This window comes from Telmatherina bonti, assembly GCF_933228915.1.
Source record: "Telmatherina bonti genome assembly, chromosome: 3".
Lineage (NCBI taxonomy): Eukaryota > Metazoa > Chordata > Actinopteri > Atheriniformes > Telmatherinidae > Telmatherina > Telmatherina bonti.
Window position 1 is genome coordinate 45,093,820 of NC_136621.1, and position 19,263 is coordinate 45,113,082.

Sequence of the window (19,263 nt, forward strand, 5' to 3'; positions counted from 1 at the left end):
TGTTAATACTGTTGTTGTTGCTTTTGTTAATAGTGTTGTTGCTTTTGTTAATACTGTTGTTGTTGCTGTTGTTAATAGTGTTGTTGTTAATAGTGTTGTTGCTGTTAATAGTGTTGTTGCTGTTGTTAATAGTGTTGTTTTTGTTGTTGCTGTTGTTGCTGTTGTTAATACTTTTGTTGTTGCTGTTGTTAATACTGTTGTTGTTAATAGTGTTGTTGTTGCTGTTGTTAATAGTGTTGTTGTTGCTGTTAATAGTGTTGTTGTTGTTGTTAATACTGTTGTTGTTGCTGTTGTTGTTAATACTGTTGTTGTTGCTGTTAATAGTGTTGTTGTTGCTGTTGTTAATAGTGTTGTTGTTGTTGTTGTTGCTGTTGTTAATATTGTTGTTGCATTTGTTAATAGTGTTGTTGTTGTTAATAGTGTTGTTGTTGTTGTTGTTGTTGTTAATAGTGTTGTTGTTAATAGTGTTGTTGCTGTTGTTAATAGTGTTGTTGTTAATAGTGTTGTTGTTGCTGTTAATAGTGTTGTTGCTGTTGTTAATAGTGTTGTTTTTGTTGTTGCTGTTGTTGCTGTTGTTAATACTTTTGTTGTTGCTGTTGTTAATACTGTTGTTGTTAATAGTGTTGTTGTTGCTGTTGTTAATAGTGTTGTTGTTGCTGTTAATAGTGTTGTTGTTGTTGTTAATACTGTTGTTGCTGTTGTTGTTAATACTGTTGTTGTTGCTGTTAATAGTGTTGTTGTTGCTGTTGTTAATAGTGTTGTTGTTGTTGTTGTTGCTGTTGTTAATATTGTTGTTGCATTTGTTAATAGTGTTGTTGTTGTTAATAGTGTTGTTGTTGCTGTTGTTAATAATGTTGTTGTTGCTGTTGTTAATAGTGTTGTTGTTGTTGTTGTTAATAGTGTTGTTGCTGCTGTTGTTAATACTGTTGTTGTTGCTGTTGTTAATAGTGTTGTTGCTGTTGGTAAGTGTTGTTGTTGTTAATAGTGTTGCTGTTGTTAATAGTGTTGTTGTTGTTAATAGTGTTGCTGTTGTTAATAGTGTTGTTGTTGCTGTTGTTAATAGTGTTGTTGTTGCTGTTGTTAATAGTGTTGTTGTTGCTGTTGTTAATAGTGTTGTTGTTGTTGTTGCTGTTGTTGTTGCTGTTGTTAATAGTGTTGTTGTTGCTATTGTTAATAGTGTTGTTGTTGTTGTTGCTGTTGTTGTTGCTGTTGTTAATACTGTTGTTGCTGATGTTAATACTGTTGTTGCTGTTGTTAATAGTGTTGTTGTTGTTAATACTGTTGTTGCTGTTGTTAAGTGTTGTTGTTGTTAATAATGTTGTTGCTGTTGTTAATAGTGTTGTTGTTGCTGTTAATACTGTTGTTGCTGTTGTTAATACTGTTGTTGTTGCTGTTAAGTGTTGTTGTTAATAATGTTGTTGCTGTTGTTAATAGTGTTGTTGTTGCTGTTAATACTGTTGTTGTTGCTTTTGTTAATAGTGTTGTTGCTTTTGTTAATACTGTTGTTGCTGTTGTTAATAGTGTTGTTGTTGTTGTTGTTGTTAATAGTGTTGTTGTTGCTGTTGTTAATACTGTTGTTGTTGCTGTTGTTAATACTGTTGTTGTTGCTGTTGTTAATAGTGTTGTTGTTGTTAATAGTGTTGTTGTTGCTGTTAATAGTGTTGTTGCTGTTGTTAATAGTGTTGTTTTTGTTTTTGCTGTTGTTGTTGCTGTTGTTAATACTGTTGTTGTTAATAGTGTTGTTGTTGCTGTTGTTAATAGTGTTGTTGTTGCTGTTAATAGTGTTGTTGTTGTTGTTAATACTGTTGTTGTTGCTGTTGTTAATACTGTTGTTGTTGTTGCTGTTAATAGTGTTGTTGTTGCTGTTGTTAATAGTGTTGTTGTTGTTGTTGTTGTTGTTGCTGTTGTTAATATTGTTGTTGCATTTGTTAAGTGTTGTTGTTGTTAATATTGTTGTTGTTGCTTTTGTTAATAGTGTTGTTGTTGCTGTTGTTAATAATGTTGTTGTTGTTGCTGTTGTTAATAGTGTTGTTGTTGTTGTTGTTAATAGTGTTGTTGCTGCTGTTGTTAATACTGTTGTTGTTGCTGTTGTTAATAGTGTTGTTGTTGTTAATAGTGTTGCTGTTGTTAATAGTGTTGTTGTTGCTGTTGGTAAGTGTTGTTGTTGTTAATAGTGTTGCTGTTGTTAATAGTGTTGTTGTTGCTGTTGTTGCTGTTGTTAATAGTGTTGTTGTTGCTGTTGTTAATAGTGTTGTTGTTGCTGTTGTTAATAGTGTTGTTGTTGCTGTTGTTAATAGTGTTGTTGTTGTTGTTGCTGTTGTTGTTGCTGTTGTTAAGTGTTGTTGTTGCTGTTGTTAATAGTGTTGTTGTTGCTGTTGTTAATAGTGTTGTTGTTGCTGTTGTTAATAGTGTTGTTGTTGCTGTTGTTAATAGTGTTGTTGTTGCTGTTGGTAAGTGTTGTTGTTGTTAATAGTGTTGTTGCTGCTGTTAATACTGTTGTTGCTGTAGTTAATAGTGTTGTTGTTGCTGTTGTTAAGTGTTGTTGTTAATAATGTTGTTGCTGTTGTTAATAGTGTTGTTGTTGCTGTTAATACTGTTGTTGCTGTTAATACTGTTGTTGCTGTTAATACTGTTGTTGTTGCTTTTGTTAATAGTGTTGTTGCTTTTGTTAATACTGTTGTTGTTGCTGTTGTTAATAGTGTTGTTGTTGTTGTTGTTGTTAATAGTGTTGTTGTTAATAGTGTTGTTGCTGTTGTTAATAGTGTTGTTGTTAATAGTGTTGTTGTTGCTGTTAATAGTGTTGTTGCTGTTGTTAATAGTGTTGTTTTTGTTGTTGCTGTTGTTGCTGTTGTTAATACTTTTGTTGTTGCTGTTGTTAATAGTGTTGTTGTTGCTGTTGTTAATAGTGTTGTTGTTGCTGTTAATAGTGTTGTTGTTGTTGTTAATACTGTTGTTGTTGCTGTTGTTAATAGTGTTGTTGTTGTTAATAGTGTTGTTGTTGCTGTTAAGTGTTGTTGTTGTTAATAATGTTGTTGTTGCTGTTGTTAATAGTGTTGTTGTTGCTGTTGTTAATAGTGTTGTTGTTGTTGTTGTTGTTGTTGTTGTTAATAGTGTTGTTGCTGTTGTTAATAGTGTTGTTGTTAATAGTGTTGTTGTTGCTGTTAATAGTGTTGTTGCTGTTGTTAATAGTGTTGTTTTTGTTGTTGCTGTTGTTGCTGTTGTTAATACTTTTGTTGTTGCTGTTGTTAATACTGTTGTTGTTAATAGTGTTGTTGTTGCTGTTGTTAATAGTGTTGTTGTTGCTGTTGTTAATAGTGTTGTTGTTGCTGTTAATAGTGTTGTTGTTGTTGTTAATACTGTTGTTGTTGCTGTTGTTAATAGTGTTGTTGTTGTTAATAGTGTTGTTGTTGCTGTTAAGTGTTGTTGTTGTTAATAATGTTGTTGTTGCTGTTGTTAATAGTGTTGTTGTTGCTGTTGTTAATAATGTTGTTGTTGCTGTTGTTAATAGTGTTGTTGTTGTTGTTGTTAATAGTGTTGTTGCTGCTGTTGTTAATACTGTTGTTGTTGCTGTTAATAGTGTTGTTGCTGTTGTTAATAGTGTTGTTGTTGTTGCTGTTGTTAATATTGTTGTTGCATTTGTTAATAGTGTTGTTGTTAATAGTGTTGTTGTTGCTGTTGTTAATAATGTTGTTGTTGCTGTTGTTAATAGTGTTGTTGTTGCTGTTGTTAATACTGTTGTTGCTGTTGTTAATAGTGTTGTTGTTGCTGTTGGTAAGTGTTGTTGTTGTTAATAGTGTTGCTTTTGTTAATAGTGTTGTTGTTGCTGTTGTGAATAGTGTTGTTGTTGCTGTTGTTAATAGTGTTTTTGTTGCTGTTGTTAATAGTGTTGTTGCTGATGTTGTTGTTGTTGCTGTTGTTAATATTGTTGTTGCATTTGTTAAGTGTTGTTGTTGTTAATATTGTTGTTGCTTTTGTTAATAGTGTTGTTGTTGCTGTTGTTAATAATGTTGTTGTTGTTGCTGTTGTTAATAGTGTTGTTGTTGTTGTTGTTAATAGTGTTGTTGCTGCTGTTGTTAATACTGTTGTTGTTGCTGTTGTTAATAGTGTTGTTGTTGTTAATAGTGTTGCTGTTGTTAATAGTGTTGTTGTTGCTGTTGTTAATAGTGTTGTTGTTGCTGTTGTTGCTGTTGTTAATAGTGTTGTTGTTGCTGTTGTTAATAGTGTTGTTGTTGCTGTTGTTAATAGTGTTGTTGTTGTTGTTGCTGTTGTTGTTGCTGTTGTTAAGTGTTGTTGTTGCTGTTGTTAATAGTGTTGTTGTTGCTGTTGGTAAGTGTTGTTGTTGTTAATAGTGTTGTTGCTGCTGTTAATACTGTTGTTGCTGTGGTTAATAGTGTTGTTGTTGCTGTTGTTAAGTGTTGTTGTTAATAATGTTGTTGCTGTTGTTAATAGTGTTGTTGTTGCTGTTAATACTGTTGTTGCTGTTAATACTGTTGTTGTTGCTGTTAAGTGTTGTTAATAATGTTTTTGCTGTTGTTAATAGTGTTGTTGTTGCTGTTAATACTGTTGTTGTTGCTTTTGTTAATAGTGTTGTTGCTTTTGTTAATACTGTTGTTGTTGCTGTTGTTAATAGTGTTGTTGTTGTTGTTGTTGTTAATAGTGTTGTTGTTAATAGTGTTGTTGCTGTTGTTAATAGTGTTGTTGTTAATAGTGTTGTTGTTGCTGTTAATAGTGTTGTTGCTGTTGTTAATAGTGTTGTTTTTGTTGTTGCTGTTGTTGCTGTTGTTAATACTTTTGTTGTTGCTGTTGTTAATACTGTTGTTGTTAATAGTGTTGTTGTTGCTGTTGTTAATAGTGTTGTTGTTGCTGTTGTTAATAGTGTTGTTGTTGCTGTTAATAGTGTTGTTGTTGTTGTTAATACTGTTGTTGTTGCTGTTGTTAATAGTGTTGTTGTTGTTAATAGTGTTGTTGTTGCTGTTAAGTGTTGTTGTTGTTAATAATGTTGTTGTTGCTGTTGTTAATAGTGTTGTTGTTGTTGTTGTTGTTGTTAATAGTGTTGTTGTTAATAGTGTTGTTGCTGTTGTTAATAGTGTTGTTGTTAATAGTGTTGTTGTTGCTGTTAATAGTGTTGTTGCTGTTGTTAATAGTGTTGTTTTTGTTGTTGCTGTTGTTGCTGTTGTTAATACTTTTGTTGTTGCTGTTGTTAATACTGTTGTTGTTAATAGTGTTGTTGTTGCTGTTGTTAATAGTGTTGTTGTTGCTGTTGTTAATAGTGTTGTTGTTGCTGTTAATAGTGTTGTTGTTGTTGTTAATACTGTTGTTGTTGCTGTTGTTAATAGTGTTGTTGTTGTTAATAGTGTTGTTGTTGCTGTTAAGTGTTGTTGTTGTTAATAATGTTGTTGTTGCTGTTGTTAATAGTGTTGTTGTTGCTGTTGTTAATAATGTTGTTGTTGCTGTTGTTAATAGTGTTGTTGTTGTTGTTGTTAATAGTGTTGTTGCTGCTGTTGTTAATACTGTTGTTGTTGCTGTTAATAGTGTTGTTGCTGTTAATAGTGTTGTTGTTGTTGTTGTTGCTGTTGTTAATATTGTTGTTGCATTTGTTAATAGTGTTGTTGTTAATAGTGTTGTTGTTGCTGTTGTTAATAATGTTGTTGTTGCTGTTGTTAATAGTGTTGTTGTTGCTGTTGTTAATACTGTTGTTGCTGTTGTTAATAGTGTTGTTGTTGCTGTTGGTAAGTGTTGTTGTTGTTAATAGTGTTGCTTTTGTTAATAGTGTTGTTGTTGCTGTTGTGAATAGTGTTGTTGTTGCTGTTGTTAATAGTGTTGTTGTTGCTGTTGTTAATAGTGTTTTTGTTGCTGTTGTTAATAGTGTTGTTGCTGATGTTAATACTGTTGTTGTTGCTGTTGTTAAGTGTTGTTGTTGTTAATAGTGTTGTTTTTGCTGTTGTTAATAATGTTGTTGCTGTTGTTAATAATGTTGCTGCTGTTGTTAATACTGTTGTTGTTGCTGTTGTTAATGTTGTTGTTGCTGTTGTTAATAATGTTGTTGCTGTTGTTAATAATGTTGTTGCTGTTGTTAATAGTTGTTGTTGCTGTTGTTAATAATGTTGTTGCTGTGGTTAATAGTGTTGTTGTTGCTGTTGTTAAGTGTTGTTGTTAATAATGTTGTTGTTGTTGTTAATAGTGTTGTTGTTGCTGTTAATACTGTTGTTGCTGTTAATACTGTTGTTGTTGCTGTTAAGTGTTGTTAATAATGTTTTTGCTGTTGTTAATAGTGTTGTTGTTGCTGTTAATACTGTTGTTGTTGCTTTTGTTAATAGTGTTGTTGCTTTTGTTAATACTGTTGTTGTTGCTGTTGTTAATAGTGTTGTTGTTGTTGTTGTTGTTGTTAATAGTGTTGTTGTTAATAGTGTTGTTGCTGTTGTTAATAGTGTTGTTGTTAATAGTGTTGTTGTTGCTGTTAATAGTGTTGTTGCTGTTGTTAATAGTGTTGTTTTTGTTGTTGCTGTTGTTGCTGTTGTTAATACTTTTGTTGTTGCTGTTGTTAATACTGTTGTTGTTAATAGTGTTGTTGTTGCTGTTGTTAATAGTGTTGTTGTTGCTGTTGTTAATAGTGTTGTTGTTGCTGTTAATAGTGTTGTTGTTGTTGTTAATACTGTTGTTGTTGCTGTTGTTAATAGTGTTGTTGTTGTTAATAGTGTTGTTGTTGCTGTTAAGTGTTGTTGTTGTTAATAATGTTGTTGTTGCTGTTGTTAATAGTGTTGTTGTTGCTGTTGTTAATAGTGTTGTTGTTGTTGTTGTTGTTGTTAATAGTGTTGTTGTTAATAGTGTTGTTGCTGTTGTTAATAGTGTTGTTGTTAATAGTGTTGTTGTTGCTGTTAATAGTGTTGTTGCTGTTGTTAATAGTGTTGTTTTTGTTGTTGCTGTTGTTGCTGTTGTTAATACTTTTGTTGTTGCTGTTGTTAATACTGTTGTTGTTAATAGTGTTGTTGTTGCTGTTGTTAATAGTGTTGTTGTTGCTGTTAATAGTGTTGTTGTTGTTGTTAATACTGTTGTTGTTGCTGTTGTTAATAGTGTTGTTGTTGTTAATAGTGTTGTTGTTGCTGTTAAGTGTTGTTGTTGTTAATAATGTTGTTGTTGCTGTTGTTAATAGTGTTGTTGTTGCTGTTGTTAATAATGTTGTTGTTGCTGTTGTTAATAGTGTTGTTGTTGTTGTTGTTAATAGTGTTGTTGCTGCTGTTGTTAATACTGTTGTTGTTGCTGTTAATAGTGTTGTTGCTGTTGTTAATAGTGTTGTTGTTGTTGTTGTTGCTGTTGTTAATATTGTTGTTGCATTTGTTAATAGTGTTGTTGTTAATAGTGTTGTTGTTGCTGTTGTTAATAATGTTGTTGTTGCTGTTGTTAATAGTGTTGTTGTTGCTGTTGTTAATACTGTTGTTGCTGTTGTTAATAGTGTTGTTGTTGCTGTTGGTAAGTGTTGTTGTTGTTAATAGTGTTGCTTTTGTTAATAGTGTTGTTGTTGCTGTTGTGAATAGTGTTGTTGTTGCTGTTGTTAATAGTGTTGTTGTTGCTGTTGTTAATAGTGTTTTTGTTGCTGTTGTTAATAGTGTTGTTGCTGATGTTAATACTGTTGTTGTTGCTGTTGTTAAGTGTTGTTGTTGTTAATAGTGTTGTTTTTGCTGTTGTTAATAATGTTGTTGCTGTTGTTAATAATGTTGCTGCTGTTGTTAATACTGTTGTTGTTGCTGTTGTTAATGTTGTTGTTGCTGTTGTTAATAATGTTGTTGCTGTTGTTAATAATGTTGTTGCTGTTGTTAATAGTTGTTGTTGCTGTTGTTAATAATGTTGTTGCTGTTGTTAATAATGTTGTTGCTGTTGTTAATAATGTTGTTGCTGTTGTTAATACTGTTGTTGTTGCTGTTGTTAATAATGTTGTTGCTGTTGTTAATAATGTTGTTGCTGTTGTTAATAATGTTGTTGCTGTTGTTAATAGTGTTGTTGCTGCTGTTGTTAATAATGTTGTTGCTGTTGTTAATAGTGTTGTTGCTGCTGTTGTTAATAATGTTGTTGCTGTTGTTAATAATGTTGTTGCTGTTGTTAATAATGTTGTTGCTGTTGTTAATACTGTTGTTGTTGCTGTTGTTAATAATGTTGTTGCTGTTGTTAATAATGTTGTTGCTGTTGTTAATAATGTTGTTGCTGTTGTTAATAGTGTTGTTGCTGCTGTTGTTAATAGTGTTGTTGTTGCTGTTGTTAATAGTGTTGTTGCTGCTGTTGTTAATACTGTTGTTGTTGCTGTTGTTAATAATGTTGTTGCTGTTGTTAATAATGTTGTTGCTGTTGTTAATAGTGTTGTTGCTGTTGTTAATAGTGTTGTTGTTGCTGTTGTTAATAATGTTGTTGCTGTTGTTAATAATGTTGTTGCTGTTGTTAATACTGTTGTTGTTGCTGTTGTTAATAATGTTGTTGCTGTTGTTAATAATGTTGTTGCTGTTGTTAATAGTGTTGTTGCTGCTGTTGTTTATACTGTTGTTGTTGCTGTTGTTAATAATGTTGTTGCTGTTGTTAATAATGTTGTTGCTGTTGTTAATAATGTTGTTGCTGTTGTTAATAGTGTTGTTGTTGTTGTTTATGTTCGACTGGGAATAGAATCCGACCTGTTTAGGTTCTGCCTGCCATCTTGAATCAGGTTATGTATGATTTACTGTTGTCTCCAAACACCTGGTTCTAACCTTTGAGAGGTTATTGATCAGGAGTGACTGACTCTGTTCCTCTTCTGCCTTCTCTTCCTCCCGCAGCCTGCGACAGCATCTTTGCTGTAGTGTCTCTGCCTCATGGCCCACGTTAGTATGACCCTTCTGACTCTCCGTACTTCACCTGTCTGACTGACAGGTGGGATCAGCTCCAACAGCGCTGGCTGCTGTGATGTCAGAGGAACCGGCTCAGACCAGTTCGGCAGCGAAGGGGCCACCAGTGCTGATTGGAAACCGATCACACCAATCACTGTGGTTCACCTGTGTGACATTATATGTGTATGATACGCTGTCTCCATGGAAACCATCGAGCTGTAATCAGTGTTAAAGGGAAAACTGATAACATTTGTCAGCATTGCTGAGCTGCAAAGTTATGTTTAGCTGGTTCTGATCCGATATGGCTGGTTCTGACAGTTACATTGGGCCCACGCGGGTCAACCATCGATGCTCAACAAGTGTTATTGGTCGGTTCCTTTCAGTGTTTTGTCACCTGAGACAGAGTCAGGTTCTGGTTCTGATGATGATTCTGTATTTTGGTCTGTCTCAGGGTCGTCCTCGGTCTCCTCCATGATCAGTTTCAGTCGTGGTTCAGAGGACGCTCCGGTTCCTCCTCCGGTTCCGCCTCGCAGACGGCCAGAATCGGCACCCTCAGAGTCCTCCCCTTCCAAGGTAAGTTGTCATCATCATCATCGTATGTAACAGTGAATTTCTCCACTGTGAGAAAAATAAAGTCTTATCTTATCTTATCTTATCGTCATCTTCATCATCAGCCTGGATCTTAGCAAGTTTCAGTTTATTAATAAAATTAAAAATAAAAACGCATTTTACTTGTGGGCGCCTTTCTTGACACTCATGGTCACTGTGACAAAGCAGCCTTATCACACTCTCTGCCGACCCACATCACACCCACATACACATACTTTGCTTACCTGCCCGGTGGCTTCAGGACGCACCAGCAAAACACCCACGATGCCGCTTAACAGGCGTCCTCCCCACATCCGACCTATCGTAGTGATTTATTAGGGGGCACATGTCTTGCCACAGATTTAAGGACTGGTTGCTGGTAGTTTAAGGCAAACTACAGCAATGTTTACGCCGCAATTAAAAAGCGGAAGAGACAGAAGTGACTTCACGGGATGCACTGAAACACCTCATCGCGTCAATTATCTTGTTTCTTTTGGCCTATCTGATGATGATTACATTATGTTGGGGTTGTGTAGACCCCATCTTCTGCCGCTTATCTGGGGTCGGGTCGCGGGGGCAGCAGCCTAAGCAGGGAAGCCCAGACTTCCCTCTCCCCAGCCACATTTGCCAACTCTGCGGGGGGATCCAGAGGCGTTCCCAGATCCAACCCTCACCGGAAACGAATCCGACTTACTCCCGGCAATGCGGACCAAGCTCTGACACCTGTCGTACAGGGACCGGACAGCTTGCACAAGGGGGTCCGGTACCCCATACTCCCGGAGTACCCCCCACAGGAGCCCCCGGGGGACACGGTGGAATGCCTTCTCCAGGTCCACAAAGCACATGTAGACTGTTTGGGCAAACTCCCATGCCCCCTCCAGGACCCCAAAGAGGGTATAGAGCTGGTCCACTGTTCCGCGACCAGGACGAAAACCACACTGCTCCTCCTCAATCCGGGATTCGACTATCCGGCGAACCCTCCTCTCCAGGACCCCTGAATAGACCTTACCAGGGAGGCTGAGGAGTGTGATTCCCCTGTAATTGGAACACACCCTCCGGTCCCCCTTCTTGAAAAGGGGGACCACCACCCCAGTCTGCCAGTCCAGCGGTACTGTCCCCGATGTCCACGCGATGCTGCAGAGGCGTGTCAGCCAGGACAGCCCCACAGCATCCAGAGCCTTAAGGAACTCCGGGCGGATCTCATCCACCCCCGGGGCCTTGCCGCCAAGGAGCTTTTTGACCACCTCAGCGACTTCAGCCCCAGAGATAGGAGAGTCCACCCCTGAGTCCACCAGCTCTACTTCCTCATCGGAAGACGTGTTGGTAGGATTGAGGAGGTCTTTGAAGTATTCCCTCCACCGACCCACAACGTCCCGAGTTGAGGTCAGCAGCTCCCCATCTCCACTGTACACAGTGTTGATGGAGCACTGCTTCCCCCAAAACACCATTTGGGTTCAGAGGGGGGGGGACCATGCCTCCCAATCACTCCCCTCCAGGTCTCACTGTCATTGCCCACGTGAGCATTGAAGTCCCCCAGCAGAACAATGGAGTCCCCAGAAGGAGCACCCTCCAGCACTCCCTCCAAGGACTCCAGAAAGGGTGGGTACTCTGAACTGCTGTTCGGTGCATAAGCACAGACAACAGTCAGGACCCGTCCCCCCACCCGGAGGCGGAGGGAAACTACCCTTTCATCCACCGGGGTAAACCCCAACGTGCAGGCACCAAGCTAGGGGCTGATCCCTACAGCTCCTCCCACAGATGGTGAGCCCAGGAGGTATGTTGTTGATACGTGATGTAAAAGACAGAATGCTGTCAAGGACGACACCCAGACTCTTTACCTGAGGGGAGGGGGGAGATGAAATTCAATTTTATTTGTATAGCGCCACTTCACAACAATGTTGTCTCAGGACACTTCACATACACATAATTTCCAGCCAGTTCATACATATCCTATCATAGAAACCAACTGATAGCATCGAGTCATGACTTGGATCCAATCCTCCATCCTGAGCTGCACGAGGCGACAGTGGGAAGGAAAAAACTCCCCTTTAACAGGAAGAAAACCTCCAGCAGAACCCGGCTCAGGGAGATGGAGGAGTCATCAATGGGAATATTTCATTTCAGCTGTACTGTATAATTTAAGACAATTTGAGGTGAACCGGGACTTAATTTCTTGGAGACAATGTGGGGGAGGATGGTGGAGTTTGGCTTGGTGGAGAGGTAGAGCTGGGTGTCGTCCGCATAGCGGTGAAAATGTATATAGTGTTTTGTGAAGAAATAACCAAGGGGGTGGAGGTAAATGATGAACAACAGGGACCCCAGGACAGGGCCCAGCGGTGTGGGTGATGCTGATGGAGGAAAGTCTAGCCAGGAGGATGGAGTAAGAGGATCAGGATAGAACAGAATCTTCTTCCAGGAGGTCATTAGTGCGGTGGGGTGGGTGGAAACCAGTTTGGAAATGTTCCAATGTTGGATGGGTGATATGGTCTAAAAAATTTAATTTTTAATTTATTAATTCACTTCGTTTGTCACGGTAACGATGAAAATGGCTACAAATAATCCCCAGTTTAGCAGAGTTTGTAACAATAAATCTATCATAAAAATAACACAAAATGCTACGAAAGTGCACCAAAGTTCTAGTTGTACTTCTTTACGACAGTAACGTAGAGAGCAAAACCAAACAAGTCTGAAATATCAGAATCATGAAGTTTTTTCCTCACAGAGAAAACTGTGCAAACGGCTATATAACATCTTATTTAAAAAAGAAATGCAAGTAGTGCAACGGCAAATACAACCAGATAATCCAGACAAACCTTCACTAAAAACTTCACTGTCGACAGTGATGATTAAATATGCCACAAATAAAATACTACTGCAAGTTTAAAATAAATAACACCTGAGTTAAACATAAAGTTGAGAATTGTTATAAGTTGCAACATTTTCTGATTTACTAAGTAGAGCAAATATCCACATGTAATTTAAAAAAAAAGAAATATATATATATATATAAAGAGAGAGAGAGATAAAGAGATAAAATATATATACATATATATCGTGCTTCAGGTGGAAAAATCGGTGGCGCTGCTGTCCGTTGCACCGTTTGTCCGCACAAATGTCATCAGTGGGGCTTGCGAGGGTTTCACCAACATATACATGTGATGGTAATTTGTTGTTTTTATTGTGGGATGGCAGGGGGGATTAATAGCGATAAATTACAAACGATATTTTATTGCACATGGCTTGGAGCTGAGAAGCAACTCCTCCAGGATTTTTAAATAAATGGGAGGCTGGAGATGGGACGCAGGTTGTTGGGAATGCTGGGATCCAAACCGGCTTTCTGAAGTATCGGCGCTATGATGGCTGTTTGTAACAACGAGGAACCAGTCCAGTAGAGAGGGAGGAGTTAATGAAGAGAGGTGCCAGTGAGGACCCAGATGCTTGGGGAGGGGGTCTAATCGACAGGCGGACGGTGTGGATTTTCTTCGTCCAGCGGTTGCAGGGACTAATAAGAAGGGGAATAACAGAAAGGGAGAAGGAAGGAGGCGATGGGGGAACATTGCTGATGGGTCTGGGAAGAGATCCTAGGAACGAGTTGTCGATGTTGTCGAAATCAGTTTGAATGCGGAGTCATAATGCGGAGGAGGCAATGTGTGGAGGAAGGTGGTCTGGTGGAGAGTTGGCTTGCTTTGGCGTGTTTGCAGCAGTCCTTGTTGTGGGTAACATGGCGAGTAACATGGGGGGGTTACATGGCGGGTTACATGGCGAGTAACATGGGGGGGTTACATGGCGGGTAACATGGTGAGTAACATGGCGGGTTACATGGGTTACATGGCGAGTAACATGGCGGGTAACATGGCGAGTAACATGGCGGGTAACATGGCGAGTAACATGGCGGGTAACATGGCGGGTAACATGGCGAGTAACATGGCGGGTTACATGGCGAGTAACATGGCGGGTAACATGGCGAGTAACATGGCGGGTAACATGGGGAGTAACATGGCGGGTAACATGGCGAGTAACATGGCGGGTAACATGGCGAGTAACATGGCGAGTAACATGGCGGGTTACATGGCGGGTTACATGGCGGGTTACATGGCGAGTAACATGGCGAGTAACATGGCGGGTAACATGGCGAGTAACATGGCGGGCTACATGGCGAGTAACATGGCGGGTAACATGGCGGGTAACATGGCGGGTAACATGGCGAGTAACATGGCGAGTAACATGGCGGGTAACATGGCGGGTAACATGGCGAGTAACATGGCGGGTTACATGGCGAGTAACATGGCGGGTAACATGGCGAGTAACATGGCGGGTAACATGGGGAGTAACATGGCGGGTAACATGGCGAGTAACATGGCGGGTAACATGGCGAGTAACATGGCGGGTTACATGGCGGGTTACATGGCGAGTAACATGGCGAGTAACATGGCGGGTAACATGGCGGGTAACATGGCGGGTAACATGGCGGGTAACATGGCGAGTAACATGGCGGGTAACATGGCGAGTAGCATGGCGGGTAACATGGCGGGTAACATGGCGAGTAACATGGCGGGTAACATGGCGGGTAACATGGCAGGTTACATGGCGAGTAACATGGCGGGTAACATGGCGAGTAACATGGCGGGTAACATGGCAGGTTACATGGCGGGTAACATGGCGGGTTACATGGCGAGTAACATGGCGGGTAACATGGCGGGTTACATGGCGAGTAACATGGCGAGTAACATGGCGGGTAACATGGCGGGTAACATGGCGAGTAACATGGCGGGTAACAAGGCGAGTAACATGGCGGGTAACATGGCGGGTAACATGGCGGGTAACATGGCGAGTAACATGGCGAGTAACATGGCGGGTAACATGGCGAGTAACATGGCGGGTTACATGGCGGGTTACATGGCGAGTAACATGGCGGGTAACATGGCGAGTAACATGGCGGGTTACATGGCGAGTAACATGGCGGGTTACATTGGCGGGTAACATGGCGAGTAACATGGCGAGTAACATGGCGGGTAACATGGCGAGTAACATGGCGAGTAACATGGCGAGTAACATGGCGAGTAACATGGCGGGTAACATGGCGGGTAACATGGCGAGTAACATGGCGGGTAACATGGCGAGTAACATGGCGAGTAACATGGCGGGTAACATGGCGGGTAACATGGCGGGTAACATGGCGAGTAACATGGCGGGTAACATGGCGGGTTACATGGCGAGTAACATGGCGGGTTACATGGCGGGTAACATGGCGAGTAACATGGCGGGTAACATGGCGGGTTACATGGCGGGTTACATGGCGAGTAACATGGCGGGTTACATGGCGGGTAACATGGCGGGTTACATGGCGAGTAACATGGCGGGTTACATGGCGGGTAACATGGCGGGTTACATGGCGAGTAACATGGCGGGTAACATGGCGGGTAACATGGCGGGTTACATGGCGGGTAACATGGCGGGTAACATGGCGAGTAACATGGCGGGTTACATGGCGGGTAACATGGCGGGTTATATGGCGGGTTACATGGCGGGTAACATGGCGGGTTACATGGCGAGTAACATGGCGGGTTACATGGCGGGTAACATGGCGGGTTACATGGCGAGTAACATGGCGGGTTACATGGCGGGTAACATGGCGGGTTACATGGCGAGTAACATGGCGGGTTACATGGCGGGTAACATGGCGGGTTACATGGCGGGTAACATGGCGGGTTACATGGCGGGTAACATGGCGGGTTACATGGCGGGTAACATGGCGGGTTACATGGCGGGTAACATGGCGGGTTACATGGCGGGTAACATGGCGGGTTACATGGCGGGTAACATGGCGGGTAACATGGCGGGTAACATGGCGGGTTACATGGCGGGTAACATGGCGGGTAACATGGCGGGTTACATGGCGGGTAACATGGCGAGTAACATGGCGGGTTACATGGCGGGTAACATGGCGGGTTATATGGCGGGTTACATGGCGGGTAACATGGCGGGTTACATGGCGAGTAACATGGCGGGTTACATGGCGGGTAACATGGCGGGTTACATGGCGAGTAACATGGCGGGTTACATGGCGGGTTACATGGCGGGTTACATGGCGGGTAACATGGCGGGTTACATGGCGAGTAACATGGCGGGTTACATGGCGGGTAACATGGCGGGTTACATGGCGAGTAACATGGCGGGTTACATGGCGGGTTACATGGCGAGTAACATGGCGGGTTACATGGCGGGTAACATGGCGGGTTACATGGCGGGTAACATGGCGGGTTACATGGCGAGTAACATGGCGGGTTACATGGCGGGTAACATGGCGGGTAACATGGCGGGTAACATGGCGGGTTACATGGCGAGTAACATGGCGGGTAACATGGCGGGTTACATGGCGGGTAACATGGCGGGTTACATGGCGGGTAACATGGCGGGTTACATGGCGAGTAACATGGCGGGTTACATGGCGGGTAACATGGCGGGTTATATGGCGAGTAACATGGCGGGTTACATGGCGAGTAACATGGCGGGTTACATGGCGAGTAACATGGCGGGTTACATGGCGAGTAACATGGCGGGTTACATGGCGGGTAACATGGCGGGTTATATGGTGAGTAACATGGCGGGTTACATGGCGAGTAACATGGCGGGTTACATGGCGAGTAACATGGCGGGTTACATGGCGGGTTACATGGCGAGTAACATGGCGGGTTACATGGCGGGTAACATGGCGGGTTACATGGCGAGTAACATGGCGGGTTACATGGCGGGTAACATGGCGGGTTACATGGCGGGTAACATGGCGGGTTACATGGCGGGTAACATGGCGGGTTACATGGCGGGTAACATGGCGGGTAACATGGCGGGTAACATGGCGGGTTACATGGCGAGTAACATGGCGGGTTACATGGCGGGTAACATGGCGGGTTACATGGCGGGTAACATGGCGGGTTACATGGCGGGTAACATGGCGGGTTACATGGCGAGTAACATGGCGGGTTACATGGCGGGTAACATGGCGGGTTACATGGCGAGTAACATGGCGGGTTACATGGCGAGTAACATGGCGGGTTACATGGCGAGTAACATGGCGGGTTACATGGCGAGTAACATGGCGGGTTACATGGCGGGTTACATGGCGAGTAACATGGCGGGTTACATGGCGGGTAACATGGCGGGTTATATGGTGGTGAAACATTTCTTGATGAACAGTATTCCTGAAGAGGCGTTCCAGTTGGCGTCTGTTGTGGAGGCCTTTACCTGCTACAACCGGGACTTGTGCTTTTATTTGCTGTTCTTACCCCTCTAAAGATGGCTATTTTTATTATTTTACTTTTCCTTTTTTTTTTTTTTAAGCTGTTCTGCACTCTAGAACTCTGACTCGACTCTTTTCTGCTTTTGAGACAGACGTGCTACAATCTAACATCCTGAGACAGTACCATGACTTTTGGCTGGTCCACACATTGTCCAACATGGACGGTCTCCCCTTGCATCAGCTTACTATGTTGTCTGGTTTCCATTTGGCCGCCTGTGAGAGTTAGACGTGCTGCTCCTCGACGTGCTAATCATCCTGGCACCCCGACCTTCTTACTGGAGATGCTGCTCCTACTGTTTCCCATCTGACTTGTAATGATGTCTGTCGTGGTAAATCTCTGGTTTTTACACGTTAACGCTGCAGTTTGTTGCCTAAAGCGTCTCCGGTAAACCCCGGCTAACCCTCGCACATTTTAATCCTGGTACCTTATTGGACAAAACCTTGTAAAATAAATGTGAATAAAATAAAATCATTGTTATCTTCCTCTATATCTCCACAGATGATGTCACAGATGGACAGCCCCCCCGCCGTCCCTCCTCGCCAGCCAACCTGCAAGCTCCTTCCCCCTCGTTACTCTTCCTCGTTGTCTTCGTCATCCCCCCCAGACAGCCCGCCCCTATTACCCCCCCGGGAGCCCCTCAGTTCCCCCCTGCACCTCCTGCCCCCCCCTCAGGGACGCTCCCGCTGTGACCTTCTGCCTCAGGCCTTCTTTCCTTCTACAACTTCTTCATCCATTTGCTCCACCTCAACAGCATTGTCCTCCTCTCCACCTCTTCCTCCCCCCGCCCCCAACAACCCCACTCCAACCTCCAGGAAGATGCCCCTCCCCTCCCCGCCACTCATTCCCCCCCAGGACGGTCCCCCAGTACCACCGCGTCATAGTGTACCCAAACTGCCCCCAAAAACGTACAAGAGAGATTCTCTGGGACACGCCCCCCTGGTGGACACACCCCCAGCACTGTGATTGGACAGCCTCCACCTCCTCAGGAACTGCTGATGTTTTCAGCTTCACAGGAGGCGGAGCTTGAAGATCTATCACTACAGCTGATTGGCTCAGAGACAAACTGATGCCTTGGCCAATCAGAACATTTCGACCCGGTCCAAACTCAATCCTGTGCTCTTAAGACTCTTATTGTGGCGTTGTCTGTTCGGTCCCTTTATTTTCACTTCCTGTATGCGAGCTTCGACCGGATCAGACCGGACTGGACCGGACCGGATCAGGATGGATCGGATCAGACTGAACTGGACTGGACCGGATCACACCGGACTGGACCATTTCAGACTGGACCGGATCAGACAAGACTGGACCGGATCAGACTGGACCGGATCAGACCGGACGGGACAGGATTGGACCGGACCAGATCAGACCAAACTGGATCGGACCGGATCAAGATGGACCGAATCGGACTGGACTGGACTGGACTGGATCAGACCGGACTGGACAGGATTGGACTGGACCGGATCAGACCAAACTGGACCGGACCGGATCAAGATGGACCGAATCGGACTGGACTGGACTGGATCAGACCGGACTGGACAGGATTGGACTGGACCAGATCAGACTGAACTGGACCGGATCAGGATGGACTGGATCAGACCGGACTCGACTGGACCGGATCGGACCGGACTGGACCATTTCAGACTGGACCGGATCAGACCAGACTGGACTGGACCGGTTCAGACCGGACCGGACCAAACCGGATCAGATTGGACTGGACCGGATCAGCCCCATTTGGACCTCATATTGAACTTGTACAAGGAGGTTGTGGGTGATGCTGTTGTCCTCAGACTGAAAGGTGGCGTATCAGGAACCTTCAGGTACTGGACCAAAACCTCAGAGGTACTGTATTGGTTCTGGTGAACCTGATATTGTTTGTGTAATTGTTAATGAATATGTAAACAAACGTATTGATCACTTTCTTGAAAAAAACAAGGGAATAAAGTGTTTCTACCACTGCTAAGCAGGACAGCGCCGGTTCTGTTTTTATTTACTCTGAACGGGTCACATGATGGGTCACGTGACGGGTCAGGTGTCAGGTCAGGTGACGGGTCAGGTGTCGGGTCACGTCGGGTCAGGTGTCGGGTCAGGTGACGGGTCAGGTGTCGGGTCAGGTGTCGGGTCAGGTGACGGGTCAGGTGTCGGGTCAGGTGTCGGGTCAGGTGTCGGGTCACGTGTCGGGTCAGGTGACGGGTTACGTGTCGGGTCAGGTGTCGGGTCACGTGTCGGGTCAGGTGTCGGGTCAGGTGACGGGTCAGGTGACGGGTTACGTGACGGGTCAGGTGACGGGTTACGTGTCGGGTCAGGTGTCGGGTCAGGTGTCGGGTCAGGTGTCGGGTCACGTCGGGTCACGTGTCGGGTCAGGTGACGGGTTACGTGTCGGGTCACGTCGGGTCAGGTGTCGGGTCACGTGTCGGGTCAGGTGACGGGTCAGGTGTCGGGTCAGGTGACGGGTTACGTGTCGGGTCACGTCGGGTCAGGTGTCGGGTCACGTCGGGTCAGGTGTCGGGTCAGGTGACGGGTCAGGTGTCGGG

The 19,263-nt window shown here is 43.1% G+C and overlaps 1 protein-coding gene across 3 annotated transcripts in view; it reads left to right on the forward strand.

Annotated features, from left to right (window-relative positions):
- Nucleotides 1-18,683, forward strand: part of LOC306774602 (son of sevenless homolog 1-like) — a 174,101-nt gene extending 155,418 nt beyond the window's left edge. For 2 of the 3 annotated variants that reach the window (XM_079264709.1, XM_079264711.1), the window contains exons 21-23: nt 8,796-8,840; nt 9,298-9,419; nt 17,231-18,683. In XM_079264709.1, coding sequence (XP_079120835.1) covers nt 8,796-8,840; nt 9,298-9,419; nt 17,231-17,695 — 632 coding nt within the window. In that variant the 3' untranslated portion in view covers nt 17,696-18,683. The remainder of the gene's footprint in view (nt 1-8,795; nt 8,841-9,297; nt 9,420-17,230) is intronic. The other variant, XM_079264710.1, reaches the window with a different exon arrangement.
- Nucleotides 18,684-19,263: the final 580 nt, after the last annotated feature.